At 38.8% G+C, this 24,992-nt stretch overlaps 1 protein-coding gene across 5 annotated transcripts in view; it reads left to right on the plus strand.

The window, feature by feature from the left end:
* The window catches only part of TRPM6 (transient receptor potential cation channel subfamily M member 6), a 155,187-nt gene that overhangs the window by 86,338 nt on the left and 43,857 nt on the right, over positions 1 to 24,992 (plus strand). For all 5 annotated transcript variants that reach the window (XM_041744711.1, XM_041744710.1, XM_041744712.1 and 2 more), the window contains 8 exons: positions 1,135 to 1,287; positions 7,408 to 7,554; positions 9,847 to 9,975; positions 11,393 to 11,644; positions 13,250 to 13,424; positions 13,632 to 13,746; positions 17,637 to 17,830; positions 21,265 to 21,397. In XM_041744711.1, the coding sequence (XP_041600645.1) occupies positions 1,135 to 1,287; positions 7,408 to 7,554; positions 9,847 to 9,975; positions 11,393 to 11,644; positions 13,250 to 13,424; positions 13,632 to 13,746; positions 17,637 to 17,830; positions 21,265 to 21,397 (1,298 nt within the window). The remainder of the gene's footprint in view (positions 1 to 1,134; positions 1,288 to 7,407; positions 7,555 to 9,846; positions 9,976 to 11,392; positions 11,645 to 13,249; positions 13,425 to 13,631; positions 13,747 to 17,636; positions 17,831 to 21,264; positions 21,398 to 24,992) is intronic.

A 24,992-nucleotide genomic window follows, 5' to 3' on the forward strand; every position in this document is an offset into this window, starting at 1 on the left:
TAAATGTGAACCAAAAATTATTTCATATAGATTCCTCTTTTGTTTTTTCAGTTTTTTTTTTAAGATTCCTCTTTTAAAAATATTGATGAAGTAACAATTATTTCTAGAAGAAGTTCTCTTTTGATCTATTGATTTCAGTTTTAGAAAAGATGAAGCATAGAAGTGAACAGGTCCACCGCTAGCTACACAATCTCTGACAATAATTCTTTTTAAATGTGCAGAGAACAAGATAGGGTATAGATGGCTGGGAGTTTGAGGAATAATTTTCCCCATAGCTGTGTTCTGTACCTACTTCAGTTTACTAGAAGCCTTTTTTACCTAGAACTTAATACCATTTTGATCCTCATGTAATTCTATGCATAACGAGACTTAAAGGAAGCAAAACTGAACGTTTTGCCCCAAAATGTTGTGTCAACAAAGAAGCCTGGATTATCTACTTAAAATCTCTGAGCTGCTGGCAGTTCTTCTCCATGCCTAGATCCTAATTCATCAGTTCTTGGCTGGTGAGTTTTAGGAAGACATTCCAAATGGCTTTCAAGAATTATGGAAGCGATATGCTCATGTTCATTGAAAAATAATATTTCTCACTGCCTTGCCCCTAGGGATAAATAATAATAGTGTATATATATTTTTAAACCTTTAAATGCATAGATGTATATGCACATATCTTTTCTAATTTTTAAATTTCTTTTTGTACAATAATAGTATCACATACTATATATTGCTATATAACTTGCTTTTATTCACTTAACAATATGACTTGGATATCTTCTCATTATACTAAAAAGTGTTTTTATCTTTTTAAAGATTGCATAATATTCCCCGTTTGTTAGGTTGTCTCACACCAGCTATCCTTCTATAGACAGATATTTAGGTTGACAGATTTTTTTGGTATCACACATAACACTGCATTACACATCCCTGTACACATATGCTTGAATTCATGACTATTTCTGGGGGAGACACTGCTAGATTTGGAATTGAATTAAAAAAATATCTATAGAATCAGGGTATGAACTGAATTAGGGATACGCCTGGTACTTTATGTATGTTAAAGTCTTCATTTTGTTATTTGACTAATACTTGTGCCTTGTGTGACCCTTACTACTTATTTTGCTTTATTTTCTTTTAAAGATCATCATAAGTATTCTTTTTCCACCCACCATTTTGTCATTGGAATTTAAAAGCAGAGCAGAGATGTCGCACGTTCCCCAGCCCCAGGACTTCCAGTTTGTGTGGTATTATGGTGACCAGAACCCCAGCAGTGCGAAAGAAAGCGCTTATACGGTTAGTACGATATCATTGTGAACTAAGTTTTCATGGTTTTGACTGCACACAAACATACACATTCTTAAAGTTTGTTTATTAAATAATTTATTTAACAAGCTTAATCATATTATCTATGATCAGCTACAACATGTATGATGCATCTAATTATGATTGAGCAAAACTGGGAAAGTCTTTATTATATCTTGACAGCTTCTTAATTTTTCATTTTCTTTTGTGACTAGTAGAATAAATAGAGTTATTATTTCTCTAAAATTACAATGAGGAAGAGTACCTGGGTAGCTCAATCAGTTAAGCATCAGACTTGATTTTGACTGAGGTCATGATCTCAGGGTTGTGAGATCAGCCCCATATTAGGCTCTGCACTGAGTATGGAGCCTTCTCTAAGATGCTCTATCTCCCTTTGCCCTCCCCTACCTCTCTCCCTTTCTTAGAAAAGAAAAAAAGAAAAAAAAAGTTACAATGAAGAATGCCTCATATCCTTAAAATCTTTATTTTTAAAGATTTACGTTTAGATTTTACATTATCTTCACTGTTCCACTCCAAGTTTTTTTTTCTTTTTCATTTGTTGTATCCAGTGACCAAATAATGTCACGTGAGTCCCTGGATGTATATACTTTCCTGAGTAACTTAAGATACTGCTCTTGCAACACATCTTCACTGGAGGGTCTCCAGTATGCTGTCTCTGCATATATATATATATTTTTTTTTTTTTCATTTTATGTCTCAGCTTGGATCATTACTTATAAAATTATTACTGAAGGTGCAGTGAACATCTCCCCTGGTACTCAATACTTTCATGAGGCATTTTTAGTAGCGTCTTATTGGATATACTTTTGCACTTGTGAAGTATTTGTTACAATATTTAAAAATGTACTCAATAAGTATTAAATATTAAATGGAAGATAAGCAATTATAATTCGTTTGTATGGCTGACAGCTGTTGTGATTGGGTGAGCATCCCTTCTGATTAATGCCTCTATCAAATCAGATGTTAAATATTTTGACTATCATGCCTATTTGGGTATATATATATATATTCTTCTTTTCTACCCTCTCCCCCTTTCTTCCACTCTCACTTTATTAAGCCTGATAGTTCTATCTGGGGTTCTCAGAATACAAGATGGCAGGTGCATTCTAACCTCTGTGGAATGTGTGAGCAGTTATCTTATAAAGCTGGGCTAATTGAGTTGTCACAATTGTGATTGTACTGGCTAGATGATATGGTCAGTGAGCTTAGACCATTTCAAAATTTTTTAAGGAAAGATAAGAAATGTAGTATTGACTTAATGCCTCTAGAAATAACATGAAGTCTTTATATGTGAGATATTTTGTTTGATTTTGCTTATTTATATGTTCACGTTTAGTTTGTTGAAATGAACAATGGAGAAAGCTGCTTATTTAGGTACAGCCTACCTACTTAGTCCCTATCTATCTCTATAAACAAACATAAATATGTTGTCAGTTTAAACAAACATGTAAATATGTTGTCTGTTGGTAGCAGATAGTACTTTGCAAGTGGATGTGACTTCACTTTTGGCTCTTACAGTGTTCATGGAAAGGTAAGGTCTCATAAACACTCAAGGCAATAAATGGTTAGAGCATGCTACTAAGTAGCCATTCTTAAAGGGAAACTTTTAGAGAAGGAAGTCCTTCCTTATATGGCAAATAATGTGCTTTTAAGATAAAAAAATATAGTAAGTTCTCACAGTTCCCAGAAAAATTAAACTTTGGCTGTAGTATAGTGGTCCTATTTATAAAATTGCCCACCCGGATGACTTGGATATGGCCATATTGATTTATTAATTCCAAGAATACTTAATGGCCACCGTCCATGTGCCAGACAAGATATGATGTTCTGGGAACACTGCGGTAACTAAGGCAGATGTGATCCCTGTCACCATGGAGCTTATAATCAGATAAAATATCCATTATACCTCAGCATTATTCAATTTAAAACATTTATTAAAAAGTGTCTCAAACCTGTTCTGTTATGAATGAATTATAATCACAGTAATGATGTTCTTTTGTCTCTGAATTTAACTAGAACAATATATTTTTTTAAGATTTTATTTATTTATTCATGACAGACACAGAGAGAGAGGCACAGACACAGGCAGAGGGAGAAGCAGGCTCCATGCCGGGAGCCTGAGGTTGGGACTTGATCCCGGGATCCCAGGATCATGCCCTGGGCTGAAGGGAGGTGCTAAACTGCTGAGCCACCTGGACTGCCCAGAACAATAGTTTTTAATTGTCTGCTTGGTGTTTGGAATTTTGCTAAACAGAGAGTAGGGGCAGAGTCAGCATTTGATGGAATGTGTAATTTCACAATGCTAATTAAATATAATGTGCTTGATTAGTTAAGGAACACAATTTGTGTTATATATTTTGGGAGAAAAGTGAAGACAGATGAGACATAGATGTACTTTTAGTGGATCTTTGTGCTTTGTCTTTGTGGTAATAGTGGGCGATAATTAATATAATGAAAACACAACTGGTAATTGGAGAAAGGAGGCCATTGTCCTCAAGCTGTATAGACTCAACTACTGCATCTGTTTTTTGAGATTTTATAAAAGTCCTTACTGAAGTCTCTACAGGCAAAAGAACTTTGCCATGAGCACTTTAAATCTTTCTAGTGCCTAACTCTTTGAAAGCATGACTTTTGATGGCATGAGCTTTCCTAGGAACAAATTATAGCAAGATGGCAGAATGACTTAACCAGAGGAAGAAGATTCTTCTCAATTGTGTCAGTTGGTAAGGATTACAGATTGGTGGCGGCTTCATGTATGAGGTGATGAAGCTAGGACTTGATGTGTGGAACTAGCATTTCCATGGAAAGATAGTAAATAGGGGTACAGAGGCAGTAAATGCAAGATGTATGTTAAGCATTATAAGTTCTATGGTTTGGCTAGAGTCCAGGTAGTAGTGGATATGGGACAAGGAGGGAATATTTGCAGGTATAGCTGGGAAAGTAGATTGAGGCTAGATCCTGGAGACTCTTGTATATCCTATGAAGGAATGTGCTGTTTTTTTTCCTGTAGGTAATGTATAGCCAGTGGATTCACATAAGCAGAGTAGCAAGATGATGTGACCATTAGGAAAATTACTTTGTCTCCAGTATATGGGATGATGTAGCAGGAAGATAGGCTGAAAGCAGGGAGAGCATAGGCTGGTGTACCCATCCAGAGGAGAAGGATTAAAGGCTTTTCCCAGAGTTAGTAGCAATAGACATGAAGAGGAAAAAGAGAGATCTTAGATGAAGAGTCAAATAATATTTGAAAATGGGGCATAGATGAAGGGAGATAGAAAATATGACCAAAAGTTTGATGGTTAAAACAAGGCCATCTTGAAGGGATATGAGAATTTTTAGAAAAGGAGCAGGTTTGGAAGTAAAAAGACAAGTTTAGTCTTAGACATGTTGATAAACCATAATGAAAAAATATTTTCCAGGGACACCTGGGTGGTTCAGCGGTTGAGCATCTGCCTTTGGCTCAGGTCGTGATCCTGGGGTCCTGGGATCGAGTCCCACATTTGGCTCCCCACAGGGAGCCTGGTTCTCCCTCTGCCTATGTCTCTGCCTCTCTGTGTGTGTCTCTCATGAATAAATAAATAAAATCTTAAAAAATTTTTTTTTCTGAAGTTGAAGAGTAATCTGTTTTATCAGAACATTGTTAAGTGGGAAAGATGGTAGTAATAGCAATGGGAAATAGGTATGAACTGCAATAGAATTGATATAGTTATAATTTTATTCTATGTGCCTGCTGATCAGATTCCTGTTAGAAAGAGGAAGGAGGACAGGGGAGAGGGGAGAGGGTTGGGGGAGAGGGAGGGACGGAGGAGGGAGGGAGGGAGATAGAAAGAGAGTTTGATTGATTATATTGAGGTTTGAGTAGAATAAAAGTTAAGTAAAACATTTTTGTCTTTACCTTCTTCTAAGGTGGGGGAAGGAGAGGACATCCTTTTTTTTTTTCCCCCTTTTTTAAAGATTTTATTTATTTATTCATGAGGAAGACAGAGACATAGGCAGAGGGAGGAGCAGGCTCCCTGTGAGGAGCCTGATACAGGACTCAATCTCAGGACTCTGGGATCATGCCCTGAACTGAAGACAGATGCCCAACCACTGAGCCACCCAGGTGCCCACACTGTTACTTTCTTTTTATATATATATAAATTTATTTTTTATTGGTGTTCAATTTGCCAACATATAGAATAACACTCAGTGCTCATCCTATCAAGTGCCCCCTTCAGTGCCCATCACCCAGTCACCGCCACCCCCTGCCCACCTCCCCTTCCACCCCACCTAGTTTGTTTCCCAGAGTTAGGAGTCTCTCATGTTCTGTCTCCCTTTCTGATATTTCCCACTCATTTTTTCAGGGGAGGACATCCTGATTCTGAATTTATATTCTTTTTATTTTTTAAGATTTTATGTATTTGTTTATTTATTTGAGAGAGATAGAGATAGCAAGCCCAAGCAGGCAGAGTGGCAGGCAAAGGGAGAGGGAAAAGCAGACTCCCTGCTGAGCAGGGAGCCCTATGTGGGGCTCAATCCCAGGGTCCTGGCATCATGACCTGAGCCAAAGGCAGACCCTTAATTGACTGAGCCACCCAGGTGTCCCAGAATTTATATTCTTACATTGTCTTTACCATGATAGTTGATGACTCGGAGTTCAACTCAGAGAGGCTCAGTGAGGACTTTATAATCCATACCAAACTGTCAAGAGTAAATAAGATTTAATGAGAAACACCTAGAAAAAATAATTATAAGTCATTTAATAAAATAGTCATTACTGAAATTGCTTTCTGGGGTCTTTTTAAAGTGGTACAGATGTCATTAAAATCATAGTAAATGATGACTTTTCTCATTGGTTCTAAGCTATTTTAACTCTAGGCAACTTCAGACCTATTAGGAGCTAGGTCACTTCCTACACCCTTAGGTCACAATGCTGATTTCACAGCCCCAAATGATATAAGTGACAGCAGTTAATTAGGCACTGAGGTAGCCCATCCTGATGCCTGAAGCCTCAAAAATTACATTTTATCAATTTTATGGACAATTCAAGCAATAGTTATTCCTAGGCTTCTAAATCTTACCAGTCTTGCAGGTGTGACCCTAGGCAGACATCTTTTGTGGATAGGTTGAAGAAATGTATTCATCTAAAAAGCATCAGAGAACATTCCTTTCTTTTAATATTTTTTCAGATCACAGAAGTAATGCATTTCCTATTTAAAAATTAGAACCACACAGAGCTCTGTGGAGTAGAGTAACATCTCTTTTGCTTCTCTTTTATCATCCGTAAGTTCTCTCTTCCCTAAAGCAACCAGGTTACAAGTGATTTTTTTTCTTTTCAATTCCCACCCCCCCACTTTTAAAAGGCTCTTCTCTGTACATCTGTGTAGTCCATCACACAACCACTTGTCTGCCACACAGATACTTACTGCTCATCACTGACAAGGGTTAACCTCCTTGGACTGACATTTTGAGTCAACTGATGAAAGATTTGATGCTTTCCCTAGAAAAATGCATGTACAACACAAATACTTGCAAATAGTTGCAGGAGGTTCAAGAAACTTGAAGCTCAGAGAGTGCAAGAACTTGAGGCAAAGCACTTCTGCTATAAATGAGTGGAGAACCATTTCTATCAAAGCTGGAATTCTAGAACTAATGCTGTGCCTGAGTTTCCTAGGAATTGGAAAATTTATCACTGTTGGGTGTCCATTTTGTTCTCCTCTGTGATGGAAATAACTGTATTATCTATTAAGGATTTCATGGGGATTTTTATGATATTTTTAGGTTCTAAAATACTGATAAAGGAGACAAAGCAGAACAGGAACAGGGATCATTTTTAAATCCTTGGAACTATGCTTAGTTTGTCTAGGTTTCATTATTGGAGACTAAAGCTTGCATTTCAGACATGTCCTGTGCTCCTTACCCAAAAGTCCAAGATTTATACAGTACATATAGTTTTCTTTCCTTCCAAGATGAAGATTATAATTTGGGAGGTGAGTGCCAATTAATTTTAATATATTTATTATATTCATATATATGACATATTTTGGATGTTCTCAAATGTCAGTATTTTACTTAGGACTCTGACAATAAATGATTATATTTATTTTGCAGAAAGACTATGATTTGGAAAGAGGCCCTGATGAGAAACTAGATGAAAATCAGCACTTTGATTCAAAGAGCGATCCCCAAAGCCTTCCATGGACCAGGAAAATCTATGAGTTCTACAATGCTCCAATTGTCAAGTTTTGGTTTTATACGGTTGGTCTCATTGAAGCAATTAAATATAGTCTTCATGCTGGACAATAGTTAATGATGATTTTGGTAATGATATGCCCAATTTGCCAACTTGTGATAAAATGTAGAAATGCCATGACGGGGGCGGGGGGGGGGGGGGGGGAAGCAACAACGAGAATGACAAAGTAGGAAAGAGATTGGAGGGAGGTGAGGAATTAGAGCAGATCACTCCTACTATGGGAGTGAAAGAACAAGCATTTTCTTCTTTCCTGAGTGCTTTTCATTGGCTCTGCTGGAACTGGAGCATTTGAAACTTTGTGGAACAATCCTTAACAACAGTGGTTGTAGAATTAAGTGATGGAGGTGGATTCTTTTCTTATCTTGGGCAAAGAATTCAGCAGTTGAGTTGATTTTCTATTTGTAAGAATAATGTATAACATAGAGGAAAAAATGCAAAACTTTTACTTTTTATCTTCAATAGCATATGGTTATAAATATATAGAGGACAATAAAATTTTAGAGGACAATAAATTTATGAACAAATACTACATCTTATATTGATCACAGTGATACAGAGAAATCATGAACGGCACTTTAAATGTAATGAGTGCTTTCCAAATTTATTTAATAGCATTTGTTTTTCTGATGCTTTATATATACTCTAAATTGTTCATGGCCAAGATTGTGTCTTTCTAAAACATATGAAGTGTGATTTTAAAAGGATATTTATCTAAATGTGTCATATTTCAAAATATATACTTTTTCATTCAAACATTTATTACATATACTTATGAAATGCATACACAGTTCTGTTTGATTTCAAAAATCAAATCTTCTTTCAAATGATGAAGTTTCACCCTTTTTGTAAATATGCAACAAAATATTCCAAAGGCTCTGATGGTAGCTCCAAGAGGTTTTTAACTCAGAGACAGCAATACCCATCATGCCTGTCCCGAACACCACCTGCTGTAAATATCATTGCAGCTGTAGTTACAAGTGGTTTTAACTATTCTATATGTAGAACTTAACTGAGAAAATAACATACCAAACTTAGGTAGAGCTTAAAAAGATCTGAGAAATAGGGATTCAGGTTAAAATAATATGATTCATCTCCTTGAGAATGAACACACACACACACACACACACACACACTTCTTTCAGTTGATCTGGGCCTTTAAAACATCTGTCGATCAGTGAACACCATGGACTGTCACTGTCTATTTAAAGAACTGCACTGTCTCATGCATTGTTGGTTTCGGTCAAAATTGGTAAAGCCTTTCTGGTGGATAATTGAGTAATATGTGTCACTGTTTTAAGTGTGTATGCCCAACGATTCTACTTCTGGAAATGTATCTTAAGAAAACAAAGACTTCAGATAAGATTGCAAAGCTATTAATCATTATGTATATGTGTGTGTGTGTGTGTGTGTGTGTGTGTGTGTGCTTACTGTGCCTTAATTCTTTGAAAATATTAGAAATCTAGGTTTAATATAAACAGTAATTAAGCGTGAATTTCTTGAATGTCTACCATGTGTTAGAATACTCATGCTGAGCGCTGCAGATAAATATGTCGATAATCTTTTAATTACAAGGATTCACAGTTAGACAATACTTTTCTACTAACCAGTAGGTTTTAATTAACATAAAACTACCAGCAGGAGCATCTGGGTGGCTCAGTTGGTTGGGCATCTGCCTTTGGTTCAAGTCATGATTTCAAGGTCCTGGCATCAAGCCCTGAGTCGGGCTCTCTGCTCATTGGGGAGTCTGTTTGTCACTCTGCCCCTTCTCCCTCTTGTGCTCTCTCTCTTGTGCTTTCTTTCTCTTAAATAAACGAAAAAAAAAAAATAAAAACAAACAAAAACCCCAAACCTCCCAAGCAGAAGTAAATCACAATTCATTACATTTGAAAATAGGTACTTCCTGATACTGCTCATTGCTGTACTTGGGACACACGTTTTCTATGCTTAGATGGAGGGGAGAGTGTGTGATTCCCTCTCACCTTGTTGATTGCCTGACAGTGACCATGCTGGCATGTGCAGAGTTCTGGAAATTCTGTTCAGGAGCCAACAAGATGAGTCAATGCCCCCTTCCATGCATTTGAGAACAATGACCTTCATTCCTTCCATTAAATCCTGTATTAGAAAGCTGCAGACTCTTGTGCTTTCCTTAAAATCAGATTAAAATCAGTCCCAGTTATATTTCCATGTTATTATGTTAAAGTTCTTATGTGTGTGTTTCTGCTTGGCTCTTTGTGTCTGCTTGGCATTCTCCATTATGACTCTCACTCATGTCTAGGGAATGTGTGTCCCCCTCATAGATGGCATATTTGGCATTCCTCATGCTGTTCACTTACACTGTGTTGGTGGAGATGCAGCCCCAGCCCAGCGTGCAGGAGTGGCTTGTTATCATTTATATCTTCACCAATGCCATTGAGAAAGTCAGGGAGGTGAGTCATCCCTTCTACCTTTGTCTTCTACATCTCTGCAAAGAGGTATTTTGGGCTCATGATGAAAACGGACAGCGGGTCAAGGGTGGGGGTGAGACAGACAATGCTGATCTTAATTTGCTTGCCCTAGGAAGGGTATTTAGGGGAAAATCTCTGATCTTAACCCTTACTCCCTGCCAGATACTTTTCTGGTTGCTGCTCTTTGAAAGCAATTATTTTTGTAGAAGTCCTAGTGTGTTTTATCAGTCTTAGAGTGATGCTATCTAATTTTTGCTGTTAGGCCCTCCATCTATTTGATGTCCCAGAAGTTTTTTTTTTTTTCGAGTAAGATTGATTTTTATAGCCTACCATTGCTTGCATACTGTCAGCTCCATTTCACACTAGGCCCAGAAATGACTAGAGTTGTGCAGTCGGTAAATAATTCATTTATAGCTTTTGAATTATTTTACTAAACACCTTTGAAAATTGAAGCTGAAAATCCCTGAGGCAAGTAGTCCAAAAAACAAAGCAATACAAAATTTTCATTTTTAGTTTTGCAAATGAGTCACTTAAAAAAAAAAAGAATTAGCATCCATGCAGTTGTAACTGCAATCATGTATAGTTACAAGTTTGTTTTATGCATCAATGTATATGTATCTCAGTGTGCATATATCTCTATGTCTATGCATTTGTATACATTTATTTTGTCCCAGAGCTAATATGACTACTATACTAAGTAAATGTATTCTTAGTAATTATATGTATATTGCTTGCCTGTTACCACTGTGGAGTTTATAGAAAACAATTCAGGAAAAAAACATTATCTGAATTCACTTTTTTTTTTTTTTTTTTTTTTGCTTCAGGGAAAAAAGTTAATTATTTTAAATTTGAATTTGTCTGATAGTCTATTGCAAGGGTAATTTCTTATAGTGATTTATAATATTGCATTCTTAGTAATTTCTCAAAAACCCACTAAATAGCAGTAGGAAGACTAGATTGCAGGATTCGTGGATTTCAAACCAATGTCCTCTGCACTTGGCTATCCCTCACGAAAATAGAATTGTAGGTATATAGATCCTCTGTAATACTGGGTTTTAAAATGTCTTGGTGGTCCCCTGTGTTAGCTTAGGATTCATGAAAGCTAGGAAAAGCTGCTCCTTTTTTTTTTTAAACTTCTGGTTTGTTTTTCAAACTGCTGGTTCACACTAGCAGTGACATTAAAACACACTTGTTTTACTACTTGTTTAACTACTAAAATTATTTTAGTAGTTCATTAGCCAAGGATAACTGAAGTCTATAAAATATCCAAGTGACCTAAGGTTTGGTGGGATTCAAATTTCTCTGTAAGCAAGCACTTGATGTACCAAAGAATGTTATTATGAGGCTCTTGAGTTATATACCGCATTCTTTAAATTTCCCTCTTTCTTTCTTCTTTTAGGTCTGTATTTCAGAACCTGGGAAGTTTACTCAAAAGGTGAAGGTATGGATTAGTGAGTACTGGAACGTGATAGAAACTGTGGCTATTGGCCTGTTTTCAGTTGGCTTCGGCCTCCGGTGGGGCGATCCTCCTTTGCACACAGCGGGAAGACTGATATACTGCATAGACATCATATTCTGGTTCTCACGGCTCCTGGACTTCTTTGCTGTGAATCAACATGTAGGTCCATATGTGACCATGATTGCAAAAATGGTGAGTATGGTCTGCTTATATATTCTGGGGTCCTTTGGACCCCAGATGGTTCTACCTACTTTCATGGTTTACAAAAGTTTAACTTTTAGAATTATTTACAGAAGCCCAGACATCCAGCTCACTTCATCTCTGCTTTCCTTAAAACCATGAACTTGTATTTCACAAATGTCCTAGGAGAGTGTATTGGCTCGTTGATTTGGATACTCTGCTTATTAGCTTTTTGGGTAGGGGCCAGATAGTATGATTGAAGCAAATTTGTCTCTAAGCATGGTAATTCTTGGGGGTGAGGTTTATGTGAGGATAGCAGTAATATTTTCTGCTAAAGTATCTCCTCACCCTTGGCCAGCTCTTAAATAGTACATATTATAGTACACACCCAGTTCTAAGTACTTTGTACCTATTAACTCAATCTTCAAAATGACTTTATGAAATAGGTACTATTATTATCCACATTTTACATATAAGGAAATGGAGATTAAGCAGATCTCCCAAGGGCATAAGTAGGGAGGTCAGGTTTCAAATCTGAACTACCTGTCTCTTTCACCTGAGCCTCCTGTGCAGGTGGGTTACCCTTCTCTAACAGGCTCTGTAGAGGGACCTGAGACCCACCCTCTAGGAAGTACAGTACTTCCAGATCATCTTTGGTTGTTCCTTCTGAAATACCCATTGGCAGGGAAGGGACAAGTTCTAGAGAAAGAATCATAATGTGAAAACAAAGAAGAACAGAAAAGGGAGTGTCTTCTGGACTCCAAAGACAGATTTTTCTTTCTTTACACTTTTAGACTGGCAATGTTTTCTCTGATTTTGGTGACATTGGTATTTACCAGACAGGCTATACCGAGGTAACTAATATATCTTAGTGACATAGTACAGGTTTATTTCTCCCTAATGCAAAGTGTAATGAGTGTTCATGGGGACTGACCTCTACCCTATAAGTCAGGGATCCAGAATCCTTCCACCTGGTGATGGAGTCATGTCAGCATGTGGCTTCCAAGGTCTCCTATGATGGGGAATGAGAGGGATGGAGAAAGTCCAATGGCTTTTAACTGTTCTGGACAGGAAGTAAAATAACTTCCCATCACTCCAGAGGCCATTGGCTAGAATAGATCATAGGGTCCCAGCTTTGTGGAAGGTTGGCTAAGAAATGCCAAGGAGCTCATAAGATACTCATGGCATAATTATCTCTGCCACAGTGAACCAGTGGGTTGAGGTGATGTACATTTAGTAAGTGAAATGAATCTGACTTGATCAGTTTCTCAGACTCTAACCAACTCCTGAAGATAATCCTAGGAATAAGGATTTTTGACTAATTTGAATACTCCCTATTTTTTGTTTAAGCACAAATTCTTTACCCTCAGCACATTTCTGTTCCTCCGTAGACCACATCAACATAAAACATGTATAGAGAGAAGGAGGTGATTTAGCCACAGGAAGCCCAGCTCTTCATGGACTAGGGCATTTTGGTCAATGACTAGACAGTCTTATTATTGGAGGTGTAATTATGAATGATGCTAGCGCTTGATTTTGTTTTAAAACAAAACAATTTGATTTGTTTTAAATTTCAAATCTGTGGTAAACTTCTGGTTGTGCCTTGCTATTTTGCAGACAGCAAACATGTTCTACATTGTGATCTTGATGGCCATAGTCCTGTTGAGCTTTGGAGTGGCCCGCAAGGCCATCCTTTCGCCAAAGCAGCTTCCATCTTGGAGTCTTGCTCGAGATGTTGTATTTGAGCCATACTGGATGATTTATGGAGAAGTCTATGCTTCAGATATAGATGGTGTGTAGGGGATTTTGCCATCATGGAGAAATCAAACCTTTGTGGATATTCAGAGTAAAAGAAAAAAAATCTGGAGAATACTCATCTGGATCTTAAAGATGCCGAAAATTGGCGGTATTCTGCTAAGTTAATGTGCTAAATATTTGTGTAGAACCATAGGACTGTGATTCATCTTATCTCTCATTCTTTTAAATTCTTTATTTGTAGTTTGCGAAAGCCGCCCGTCTTGCCCTCCTGGTTCTTTTCTTACTCCGTTTCTCCAAGCTGTCTACCTCTTCGTACAGTATATCATCATGGTGAACCTGTTGATTGCTTTTTTCAAGTAAGTTATTTTAATTAAATATGGTTATTTTATGTAAATCAAAATTAATCAAAATTAAATCAAAATGATTTCATTTAAATCAAAATCTATTTTGAGTATGAAACCTTTGGGTTTTCTGTGTTCCTTTTTTTCCCCTTTTTCACTGTAGTTTTGACATATGGGCATGAAACTACTGGTAGATAGGGAACAGAGCACAAGAAAAGAGGAAAAAACAATAAATGGAGAGAAATTAATAAAAGCAGAATGAAAGGAGAACATGCATTGTAGTAAAGCAACGAATTGGAATCATGGAAGAATAAGTGTCTGAGATTGAAAGCTGACAGTGGGGTTCTTGTTGACTTTTCCTTTCTTGGCTCTAGTGTATCTTATTCTCTGTTTTCTTCTAGCTCACTTTTCATTTCCTCTCAGTCTGCTTTTCTTTTCTTTTCTTTTTTTTAAGATTTTATTTATTTATTCATGAGACACACACACACACACACACACACACACACACACAGGCAGGGACACAGGCAGAGGGAGAAGCAGGCTCCATTTCAAGCAGGGAGCCTGATGTGGGACTCAAATCCCGGGTCTCCAGGACCACACCCTTGGCTGAAGGTAGCGCTAAACTGGTGAGCCACCTCGGCTGCCCTCAGTCTGCTTTTCTGCATCATCTCCTCCTTAACTTGTAACATTGGAATGTCCCTGGTCCCAGACCTTGCTCATCTCTCTCTCTCTCTCTCTCTCTCTCTCTAATAAAGGTTTCTGTTTATTTGTTTGAGAGAGAGAGAGAGAGAGAGAGAGAGAGAGAGAGAAAGAGCACACAAGTTGTGGGGAAGGGCAGAGGGAGAAGCAGGCTGCCCACTGAGCAGGGAGCCCATTGCACGGCTCAATCCCTGAGAGGACCCTGAGGACCCTGAGATCATGACCTGAGCCAAAGGCAGACGCTTAACCAACTGAGCCACCGAAGCACCCACTCATCTCTTATTTACATTTTGTTTGGTGATCTTGGTCAGTGTCCTATAATGCTGACAAATTCTACTTTATGTTTCCATCCCCTATCTCTTCCTCAGAGAGTCCAACCTCACAGATCCAGCTGCCCACTTTCACTACCAGTTGGATGTATAATAGAATTCTAAAATTCTAAATGTCCAAACTCTTGATCTCCTCTCTTTCCCAGCATATATTTGTCATCCTTCCCAAATCTATGCAGAAGACCACAAATTTCTGTCAAGTCTCCATTTCCCCAGCTGTTCAGATCATAAGCCTTGGAGTCATTCTCAATACCACTTGTATCTCTGTCTCAAAACTGTCAGGAACTCCTGTTGGCTCTGCCTCCCAACAGATCATCAATCCAACCATACTGCTACCAGAGAGCCTCCTACTCATTTCTCTGCTTCTATCTTTGGCCCCATATTCTCTTATCAACATGGTAGCTCCTAGTGACCCTTTAAAAACATATGTCACATGATGTCACTACTCTGCTCCGAACCCTCAGTGGCATCCCATTTCAAAGTTCCTGCAATGACCTAGAGAACCCCAGTGATCTGGCTTCCCTGCTGCTTTTCAAATCATGCATCACACTCCTCTTCCCCTAACCCTTTCCCCTCCAATCACACTGGCCCCTCATAGGTTTTCAACAAGCACAGGTGTGTTTGTAGTTGCTATTCTCTCTGCCTGGAGTGCTCTTCCATCACCTGCTGGTGTGATCCATTTTCTTACCCCTTTCTAGTCTTTGCTCACATGTTCCCTTTATCATTAGCCCTAACCTAAGGATGACATTTGAAAGTACAGCCCCTTTTCCCTCAGCCATCTCTTTGACATGCCTGGTTTCCCCTACTCTTCTTTCTTTATACCCACTTATAAATACAAATATATTTTATAATTTATTTATACTTCCCCCCTTCCCTGTTTATGGGTCTCCTTTTCAGGAATATAAGCACCATAAGGAAAAGATATTTTACTGTCTTTTTTGCTGATGAATTTTTCCCAAGAAGAGAAGAGAAATCAATGCGATGGGATCTAACTAAAAAAAAAAAATAATAAAATAATAATAATAATAATAGAGAGAAGCAAAAATAAATCAGAATACTTAAAAAAATGACTATTGCAAATACATGGGGGAAGACATACCTTTCTGCTTGTCACAAGATTATATGATAACTGTCATCTCTTTTTATAAACTTCTAACATTTACTGGTATTTAATGTAGCTATTTTTTTTCGACATTTCGAATAATATTGAGTGTTAAGTATGAGATTTTTGTTTCTCAAAAATGATAGGTTGAGTCAAAAGAAAGGTTAAGAAATCCTCACATAGACCAGTCCTCTCACTCTAGAGAGGAACACAGTGAGGACCAAACAAGCTGAGAAACCCAGATCTGACTACTTGTCCAGGGGTCCATTCCAGATTCTTTATATCGAGAATTACCAAAACCCTGAAATACACTGTGAAGATTGCCACCTGCTGGTGGGCAGGCTGTAGTCAGACTTGGAGTGACAGCAGCATTTTTTTTTTTTTTTTTAACATTTTTTAAAATTTATTTATTTATGATAGTCACAGAGAGAGAGGCAGAGACACAGGCAGAGGGAGAAGCAGGCTCCATGCACCGGGAGCCCGACATGGGATTCGATCCCAGGTCTCCAGGATCGCACCCTGGGCCAAAGGCAGGCGCCAAACCGCTGCACCACCCAGGGATCCCGTGACAGCAGCATTTAATCTTGGTTCTCAAACTTGCTGGTGCAGCAGAATCACCTGGACGGGTTCCTGAGACACAGATCACTATAATGTCTCTGCTGCAATTTCCAGTAGTTCTGGGCTAAGGCCAGAGAGTTTACATTTTTGACATGTCCTCGGGTGATGCTGATTCTGATTCAGACCACACTTTGAGAACTCCTGTGAAAAACCACTTTTCTATCTTTCCATCATTTACTTGATGGATTCTGTGAAACTTTCCCCTTCCTCTTTTTCTAAGCTAACTTTCTCCAGAATAGTTCTGGCTACTTCTCTTTATCCTTGCTCAAGTTTAGGGTTTCCTGTATTTTTATTGGCTAATTTTGGCTGTCCTCCTCAAGTACGACTTTGCCATCTTTCTCTAAACAAACTAAACATTAGCCCAAGCAGAATGTTAAGGCAGACATTCCATTGTGTCCTCTCCCCACTCCTATCCTGTTACAAACTTCACATTAAGTAATTTGGGATGATAGGTTGTTTTAGAATAATTGTACCACCCACCACAACTTCCATCACTGGTTCTATAACGGTATTTATTGTACTATCTGCATTTTAATATTGATGTCCTTAAAGTGATAATCCAAGGTAGCCTACCAATTAAGAGGTTATATTCATTGTAAAGTTAATGTAAACAATTTTATCTACTTTCTAAATATAAGCTCTGCTTCTTGGTATTTTAGGATGAACTGAGTTTTCTTCCCCATCACTTCTTCATTAATATTCTTTCACTTGAGTATTTTAACTAGGATTATTCTATCAGTTCTCACATTTGACAGTAGGAGAATCTCTTCATAAGGTTGATGATATAGAAACATTAATGATTTTATAATTTACCATTCTGGACCAAAAAGAGCTTCTTCTTTGAGAAGAGATGGGGAACCAAGAATAGGACAGAGGGCAGTTATATGTTCATTGCTTTTAAAACATTAGCATTTTCTCTGTGATTGTAATTTCAATCTTTTGTTTATTATTCTTATGAGCATTACTTGATTGTAGAAGATGATTAAATGCATCTTGTTTGGCTAGATGAAGAATCACAAGTGCAATAGCTATAATTTTTATTGACTAATTGCTGAGAATGTCAGGCAAACCAGTCATAAAAGTTGTAAAATAGAGAATCTGTTATGTTTCAGGATGCTATACTAAAACATTATCCCTCTCTTCACTACAACGTACAGTAATGTTTACATGGATATGAAATCCATCTCCAATAAGCTATGGAAATACAATCGCTATCGCTACATCATGACCTACCACCAGAAGCCTTGGCTGCCCCCACCTTTCATCCTGCTGAGCCATGTTGGTCTTCTCCTTCGCCGGCTTTGCCATCATCAGGCCCCAAATGACCAAGAGGAGGGTGATGTTGGATTAAGTAAGTTTTCATTGGTGGGGCACCAGCATGAGAGTAAAGAGTGGAGATCTGAGGTGAAAACACACAGTTCAATTTAGGGCACAGGGCGGAAGGCTCTGGGGGGGTCACTCAATATATATATATATATATATATATATAGAGAGAGAGAGAGAGAGAGAGAGAGTACTAGCTGAAGACCTGGGTGGAAGGAAATACATTGATCTCATCAGGTGGTGGTAGTACCTTTTGAGGAAATTAACCAATACTCTGGAAAAAAGGAAGAGGTTAAGAACAGAATCTCTCCTTGAGTGTGGAAAGGCTTTATGTTACTTGGAAAAAGCTGTGTTTTCTCCTTTCACCTGGGAGTTCATCAGAGTGACTCCTGGGGAGCAGTCACAGTGAACTGTACTCGTTGCCTGTTGTTGAAGATGGAATCCAAACAGAAAGGAGTCACAGAAGGTCTCATGGACGGAGGGAAATTGATAAGACAGACTCGGCTTCACTTATTAACCAGAGTCCTGATTCTCTGCTTCCTAATCTACTGAGAATGGAGGTTATTCTGCATAGTTGCTTCATATTTTCAATTCAAGATGCAGAAACGTAGATTCTTGTTTTCCTTTTCTTCTTCTTTCTCTTCTTTTTGCCGTACTTAAGTCTGCCTATTTTGAGAGTCTCCTAGCTCATTTTGCTTATCCACATCTTCACTGCATGCTATGACTCTCACACTAATTGTTATAATAGAGTATTTCTTATTGTGGATTTACAGACCTATTGTAGTTTCTCTCAAGCAATTTCACAATTGGTACCAGGCCCATTTCTAGATAATTCCTACACATAGAGAAAAGGGGTGGCATAAATTCACAATTGTTATCTCCATTCCTACATCCAAAATATCCCTGAAAACAGAAAGCTTTTTTTCTTCTTAAGTTACAGATTCATTTGGACAAAAGAGGCTGATGGGACTCCTGTGAAGCCGTTTATTCTCTTTATCTATTGTAGCATGAATATTCACTGGTTTTGCTACAAAAATAACGTGTTGGATTGTAGGGTACTGCCCTCCCCTCAGTTAGGGGTTTTACTTCATTTATGGCATATGCACTATATTATCTTTCCAAAAGGAGAAAAGGAAAATTCTGAATTCTAAAATATACTGGGTTCCAGGAGTTTCAGATAAGGGATTGTGTACTCTTCCATTTCCCTGGGCTCTTAAGGGGACAGGTATTATGACAAGGTTGATAGGATGATATGCTTTTGTTCCTGCTGGTAATTGGCTTAGTGAGGTATTTTTCTCTTCTTAAGTCACTTTGGAGATTTACTTTTCTTTTCCCTCCTGCACTCATCCCCTCCATAGATTCAGACTGTATGAGGAAGGCAAAGCACAGATGAATTACTTTTTAAAAAAAGATTTATTTATTTTAGAGAGAGGAGATGGGGGATGGATAAGCAAGGGAGATGAAGAGAGACTCTCAAGCAGTCTCTGCACTGAGTGTGGAACCCCATGCCGGTCTCAATCCCACAGCCCTGAGATCATAACCAGAGTTGAAATCAAGAGTTAGCCACTTAACTGATTGACCTACCCAGCACCCTACAACGGAAGTTACTTTAAAGGCTTATAATTATACTATAATCTTTAGGCTTCTAATAGAGAGCCATCGCAGGCATTGACTGAGGACTATTGTAATCTAATAGGAGAGTGTCAACTAGGGGAGAGATCCTGGAATTGGTTGGGATTTGGCCAGATTTTGGCTTAACCTTCATCTGCACTTGTAGGAAGATTCTGGTATATAATTCAAGTAAATTTCTGATGGATAGAGGTGTGTTCATCCTGAGTTCTGAAAAAATCTTGAATTTTTGTAAAACTTCTTCCAATCCTCTAGTGAAGATTGACGTTTGCATATGGGGCAGCAGTGCCACCTGGTGGAGAGTCACAAGAATGCTCCACATGTGCAAGCTGCACCGGTCACTGGAATTGATTGGTCTTTGGGTTTTGTTTTCAGGAATCCACAGAAGGATCAAATCTTGATCACTGTAAAATTTCTCACTCATAAGAGATTCCTTAATGAAAATGAGTATTTAGAGTTTTGGGGGGTGGTTACTGGATTTTTTCAGTATCTTAGCATTCTTTCACACCATAAGATCGGAAAACATTGTGTATTGCAATTGTGGACATATTTTTATGGCTGAATATTGTTTTCTCTTTGCCACGCTTTTCAATTTAAAATTTGTATTTTTGTCTCATTTTATTGGAAAATAATGAAATGTTTGGATTTCTAGTAAGTTTGAAGGAACTCTGATGTTTTTTTTTTCCTAATTTAAGTGAAACCACTAAAGGAAGAGAATGCTCCCTTTTTAACCTTTTGCAGCACCATTTATATATTTTCCAAGTGTTAGAAACTTGTTCATAAGCTAGTATACCTTTCTGTTAGATCAGAATGAGGGCCAAAGGTGGTAGACGAAATGTATCACTGAAGTCTGACAATTGAATTGTGTTAGCTTCGCAACATCATGATAATGTGTCTTTTTGTGAGTTAATTATGATTATGTCAAAGAAAGTGGATAGTCTCAGTCAGTGGCTGGCAATAATGTCTCTGTTTCCAATAGAGTAACTTAATGCAGTTAACCCTTAAGCAACATGGGGGTTAGGGGCACCAGCCACCTGCGGACTCAAAAATCTGTGTATAACTTTTGACTACCCCAAAACTTAACTAATAGACTTCTGTGGCCCAGAAGCCTTCCTGATAACATAAACAGTCAATTAATACATATTTTGGGTAATGTATGTGTTATATACTGAGACTTACAATAAGGTGAGCTAGAGAAAAGGTTTATATTAAGAAAATAGTAAAGGAGAGAAAATACATATACATCACTTGACTGTATTTACTGGGAAAACAACAAAACAAAATGAACCATAATGCATACAAGTGGACCCCCACACTTCATGTTGCTCAAGGTTCAAGTGTATACACAAATTCAGTGTAACAAGGTGAAACTTTCTTACACTTGCTGGATTAATTTAACAGACTTCAACTTGATCTTATCTTGATTTTAACCTACAGGTTGCTTATGTAATTTTGATAGAAAAAACAGGTGGTGAGGAAAAATGACAATGAGATTCTTTCCCCATATGCATATAAATATAATGAAGCTTGGTTAATGTGTAGATACAGTCTACCCTATGAGCATATTGAACAGAAAGTGTTCCTCATGAGTCATCTTCAAATCCCCACTCCTGTTTTTAGAATAATAGGAAAGATCCAAACTGGTATTTCTATTTGTTTCTGCATAGTGCTTCTCTATTACTATTAGGAATTTGGTGTGACGAAGCAGCAAAGTTTATCACACAAGCTATACTTTATTTTCAACACAAATGGAAGAAAAGCCACTCTTATTCTGTATCAGCTTCCTATTAAAGACAAATAATGATTTTTTATGTGCCATACTTATTTACATAGAACTCTATCTGAGTGAGGAGGATCTGAAAAGACTTCATGATTTTGAAGAGCAGTGTGTGGAAATATACTTCCACGAGAAGACGGAAAGTCTGAATAATAGCTATGAGGAACGAATCCGAGTAACATCAGAAAGGTAAAAGATAAGTCTTTTTTTTTTTCCAGCTCCTCAAACCTGCTTTTTAAAAAAAGATTTTATTTATTTATTCATGAGAGACACACAGAGAGGCAGAGACATAGGCAGATGGAGAAGCAGGCTCCATTCAGGGAGCCCGATGTGGGACTCGATCCTAGGACCCTGGATCACGCCCTGAGCCAAAGGCAGATGCTCAGCCACTGAGCCACCCAAGCATCCCCCCAAACCTGATTCTACTAAGAATGTCTGAAGAAGTAGAAAGATGGACTTTCAAAACCTAGAGGTTTGGGTGCTCTACAATCTTGTCTAGTAGCATATAGTATTTCCATAATGGATGTGTATTTATTGAGCACCTCCTATGTTCCAGGTGCCCTTCCAGTCACCAGAGATAGTGAATAAGAGATAGTGAATAAGAAGAGACAGTCCCTGACTTCATAGGACTAGTGTGTGCAGGCAGAGGGGTCAGGGGGCAGGGGAGAAGTAATACACAGAGAAACACATGCAAATATGCAATTTAATATCAGTTAAAGAACAATGAAGAAAAAATCTAGTTGCATTTTTTCGATGGTAGTGAGGGGTCTGCCAGAGTTGGAGGCGGGGGTGGGAGGCAGTGGTGGTGTTGAGTGGACTCTTCGACTTGGGCCTGGGCGGTCACGGAGGAGTTGGAGGAGGAGAGACCCGAGGGAGGTAGGCCAGATATGCAGTGGGATGGTCCCCTGGCTGCAGGAACAGCCAGTGAGAATGCCCGCGGCAACAGTGTGTGTCCACCAATGGTGGGTTGGACTGGAGAAGCTGTAGGGCTGCGTGCTGGTTGCACTGGGGAGACAAGGGCAGGTGAGGTTTTGTTTTTACATGGGGATAACAAAAGAAATGTGTATGGTCCTGGAGATAATTCACCAGCAAAGGAGAAATTGCAGGAGCAGGAGGGAAGAGGCGATTGGCCCCAAGAAAGGGCTTAATGCCTGGGCTTCCCACACCCCCAGCAGGGGGGCCAGCAGAGAGGTGGCAGCTAGGGTATGCCTGTATGCATTTAAAAAAAAAAAAAACCCAAAACAAAAAACCCACAGAATTTTTTTGTACCCAGAAGCGAATTGACAGAACTTAAATGTGTTCCTTTATTTTCGAATATACACGGACCTGACTATACAATGTTATAGCTAATTATGCATATATTTTTTCTGATGTCCAAATGGATAGACAGTGAATCCTTAAATGTGGCTCTCTGTAAAATTGAATTACATGAAGAACTCCCTAAATGGTTTGCTATGGGTAGAAGTCATATTTCTGGACTTTTCAATTGGTATCATATTATGTAAATGTGTATTTAGGTGGCTGGTTGAATGTCAGACCAAATTTTATTTTGAGGAAAAGATATCAAATAAAGGTTTGCGAGCACACAAATTTTATTTTCCTTAAATAATATCCTCAGGCCAGAGCTTGATGAGCTTTTCTTACCTTTTTCCTCTACTGCACATTCTGCCTCCTTGGTGGATATGCTATGCTCACTGAGTCCTGTGGGCCAGCCTGGCTCTCTGTTTCCTAGGAAACACATGCCCAGATAGCAGTTTAGAGAGCCCGGGTAAAGACCTGCTTCTGTCACTTACTGGCTCTGTGCACTTGGGCAAATTTACTCTGGGCCTTTGTTTTCTTATGTGTAAGATGCACCCAAAAATAGACCTAGCCCTTAGAGGTACTGTGAGGATTGCATGAAGTAACAGAGATGGACTATGTGGCAGAGTGCTGATCGATAGTAAGGGTACAGTGAAAGTAACAATAGTCTCCCCAAACTGTGAGTGTGATTTCTTTTTAAATACATATTTTCTTTCAAAACTTAAAAAGAGAATAAGTACATGAGATGAGATGACCTCCTTGCCCCAGATTATGAATGAGGACAAGGTCACAGAAAGCCCCTCCTTTACACTGTAAACTAAAGATTTTTAGGTGGTCAGATATGGACAGATTTAAGTTCTAGGCAAATGCCTTCAGTTACAGTGTGGATTCGAGGTGTCGGAATCGGAAGTATGGAGATAGCAGGGGTTGATGCAGCAGGAGGATGAGTGACGGGGGCTAACCAAACCAGCCATGGTAGGTTTGAAAGGACATATCTGAGTCTAATTTGGGCTGTTTGTATAACAAAGTGCCAGAGGCTGGGGGGGCTTGTAAGTAGCAGAAAGTAATTGCTCACAGTTCTGGAGGCTGGGAAATCCAAGATCAACATTGTTGGGTGACAGCCCCCTTCTGGGTTGCAGACTTCTCTTGTGTCTTCCACATGGCGGAGGGGGTGAGGGAGCACTGTGGGGTTTCAAGGCACAAATCCCATTCATGAAGACTCTACCCTCATGACCTATTCACCTCCCAAAGGCCCCACCTACTAATACCATCACCTTTGGGGGGTTAGAATGCAACATATGAATTTCAGGGAGATCTAAACATTCAGACCATAGCAGAAAGGATGAATCGAGGCATGTTTAGAAAGGGCGAGTCATGAGGGGAGTTAGGGGTTGGACATGCAGCCAAGGGAGAGGGTGGAGTCCAAGATGACTCTCCTATCTGTAGCAGGAGTAATTAGGTGAAAAATGGCATCACCATGATAGGAAAAAAAAAATGTGCAAAAAACATGGGTAAGGGGCAAGCAATGAGTTTTAGCTTTGTTGAGCTTGAGACTCTTGTGGCACATTTAGCCAGAGATTTCTGGGAGGCATGTGAGGCTATGAAGTCCTGAGGCCAAGATTGAACTAGACAAGGAGATTTGGGAGTCATCTGCCCCTTGTGAGAAAATAAAACCATGACAGGGGAAGTGATTATGCCCAGGAAGCAAGAAGGATGAGGAAACTCAGTGGGCTGAAGGTGGAACCCTGGAGGAGTGTCAACACCTGTGTAGCAGAGCAGGGAAGAGGGGCTTATGGGGAAGATTAACCAGAACCCACCAGAGGAGAATAAGGAAAACTAGGAAATGGTATGAGTCAAATGGATCCAGTGTGCAAACTTGAGAACTAGACATTTATGAACAAGTAATTCAATAATAGTAGTAGTGGTGGTGGAGGTGATTGTAATATGACCAGCACCATCAATCATCATATATCATTATATCCCTCTTGAGTCTTTTCCTTGGGTAGAGGAAGGAATAGAAGGTAGATGGCTATGTAGCTTCTGAATAGTATTCTGGAGGCTTTCATGGGTTCTAGAATTTGATTATGAATGCCTAATTTCACTTTTCAAAACATCATCATTTCTCCCTCATGCTAGAGCTACCTCACCAGCCTTCTAATTGCATGGTCAGCCCTGTTGAGGTCATCTCTGGGGAGTTCACAATGGAAGCACGAGAGGGATGGAAGAAGACTTCCCTGAGGTAGCTTGAGCTAGTTTGAAGAGGAAGGGAAAGGAGATTAGGAGGATATTTGCACAGCTGCCTACCTGTGAAGGAGAGATCACCTATATCCTTGCAGAATTCAGTGAGTGAGTTGTGAGACCTGAAATTGAGAAGTATTAGGCTGTTTTATGTCCTCCTTTCTCTGGAACACTGGCTACTTTTTGACCCTAGCAACACAAACCAGCATTTCTTGCTTTCTGTTCTATGGAGTAAGATGTTAATTGG

This window comes from Vulpes lagopus, chromosome 2 (genome assembly GCF_018345385.1).
Source record: "Vulpes lagopus strain Blue_001 chromosome 2, ASM1834538v1, whole genome shotgun sequence".
NCBI lineage: Eukaryota > Metazoa > Chordata > Mammalia > Carnivora > Canidae > Vulpes > Vulpes lagopus.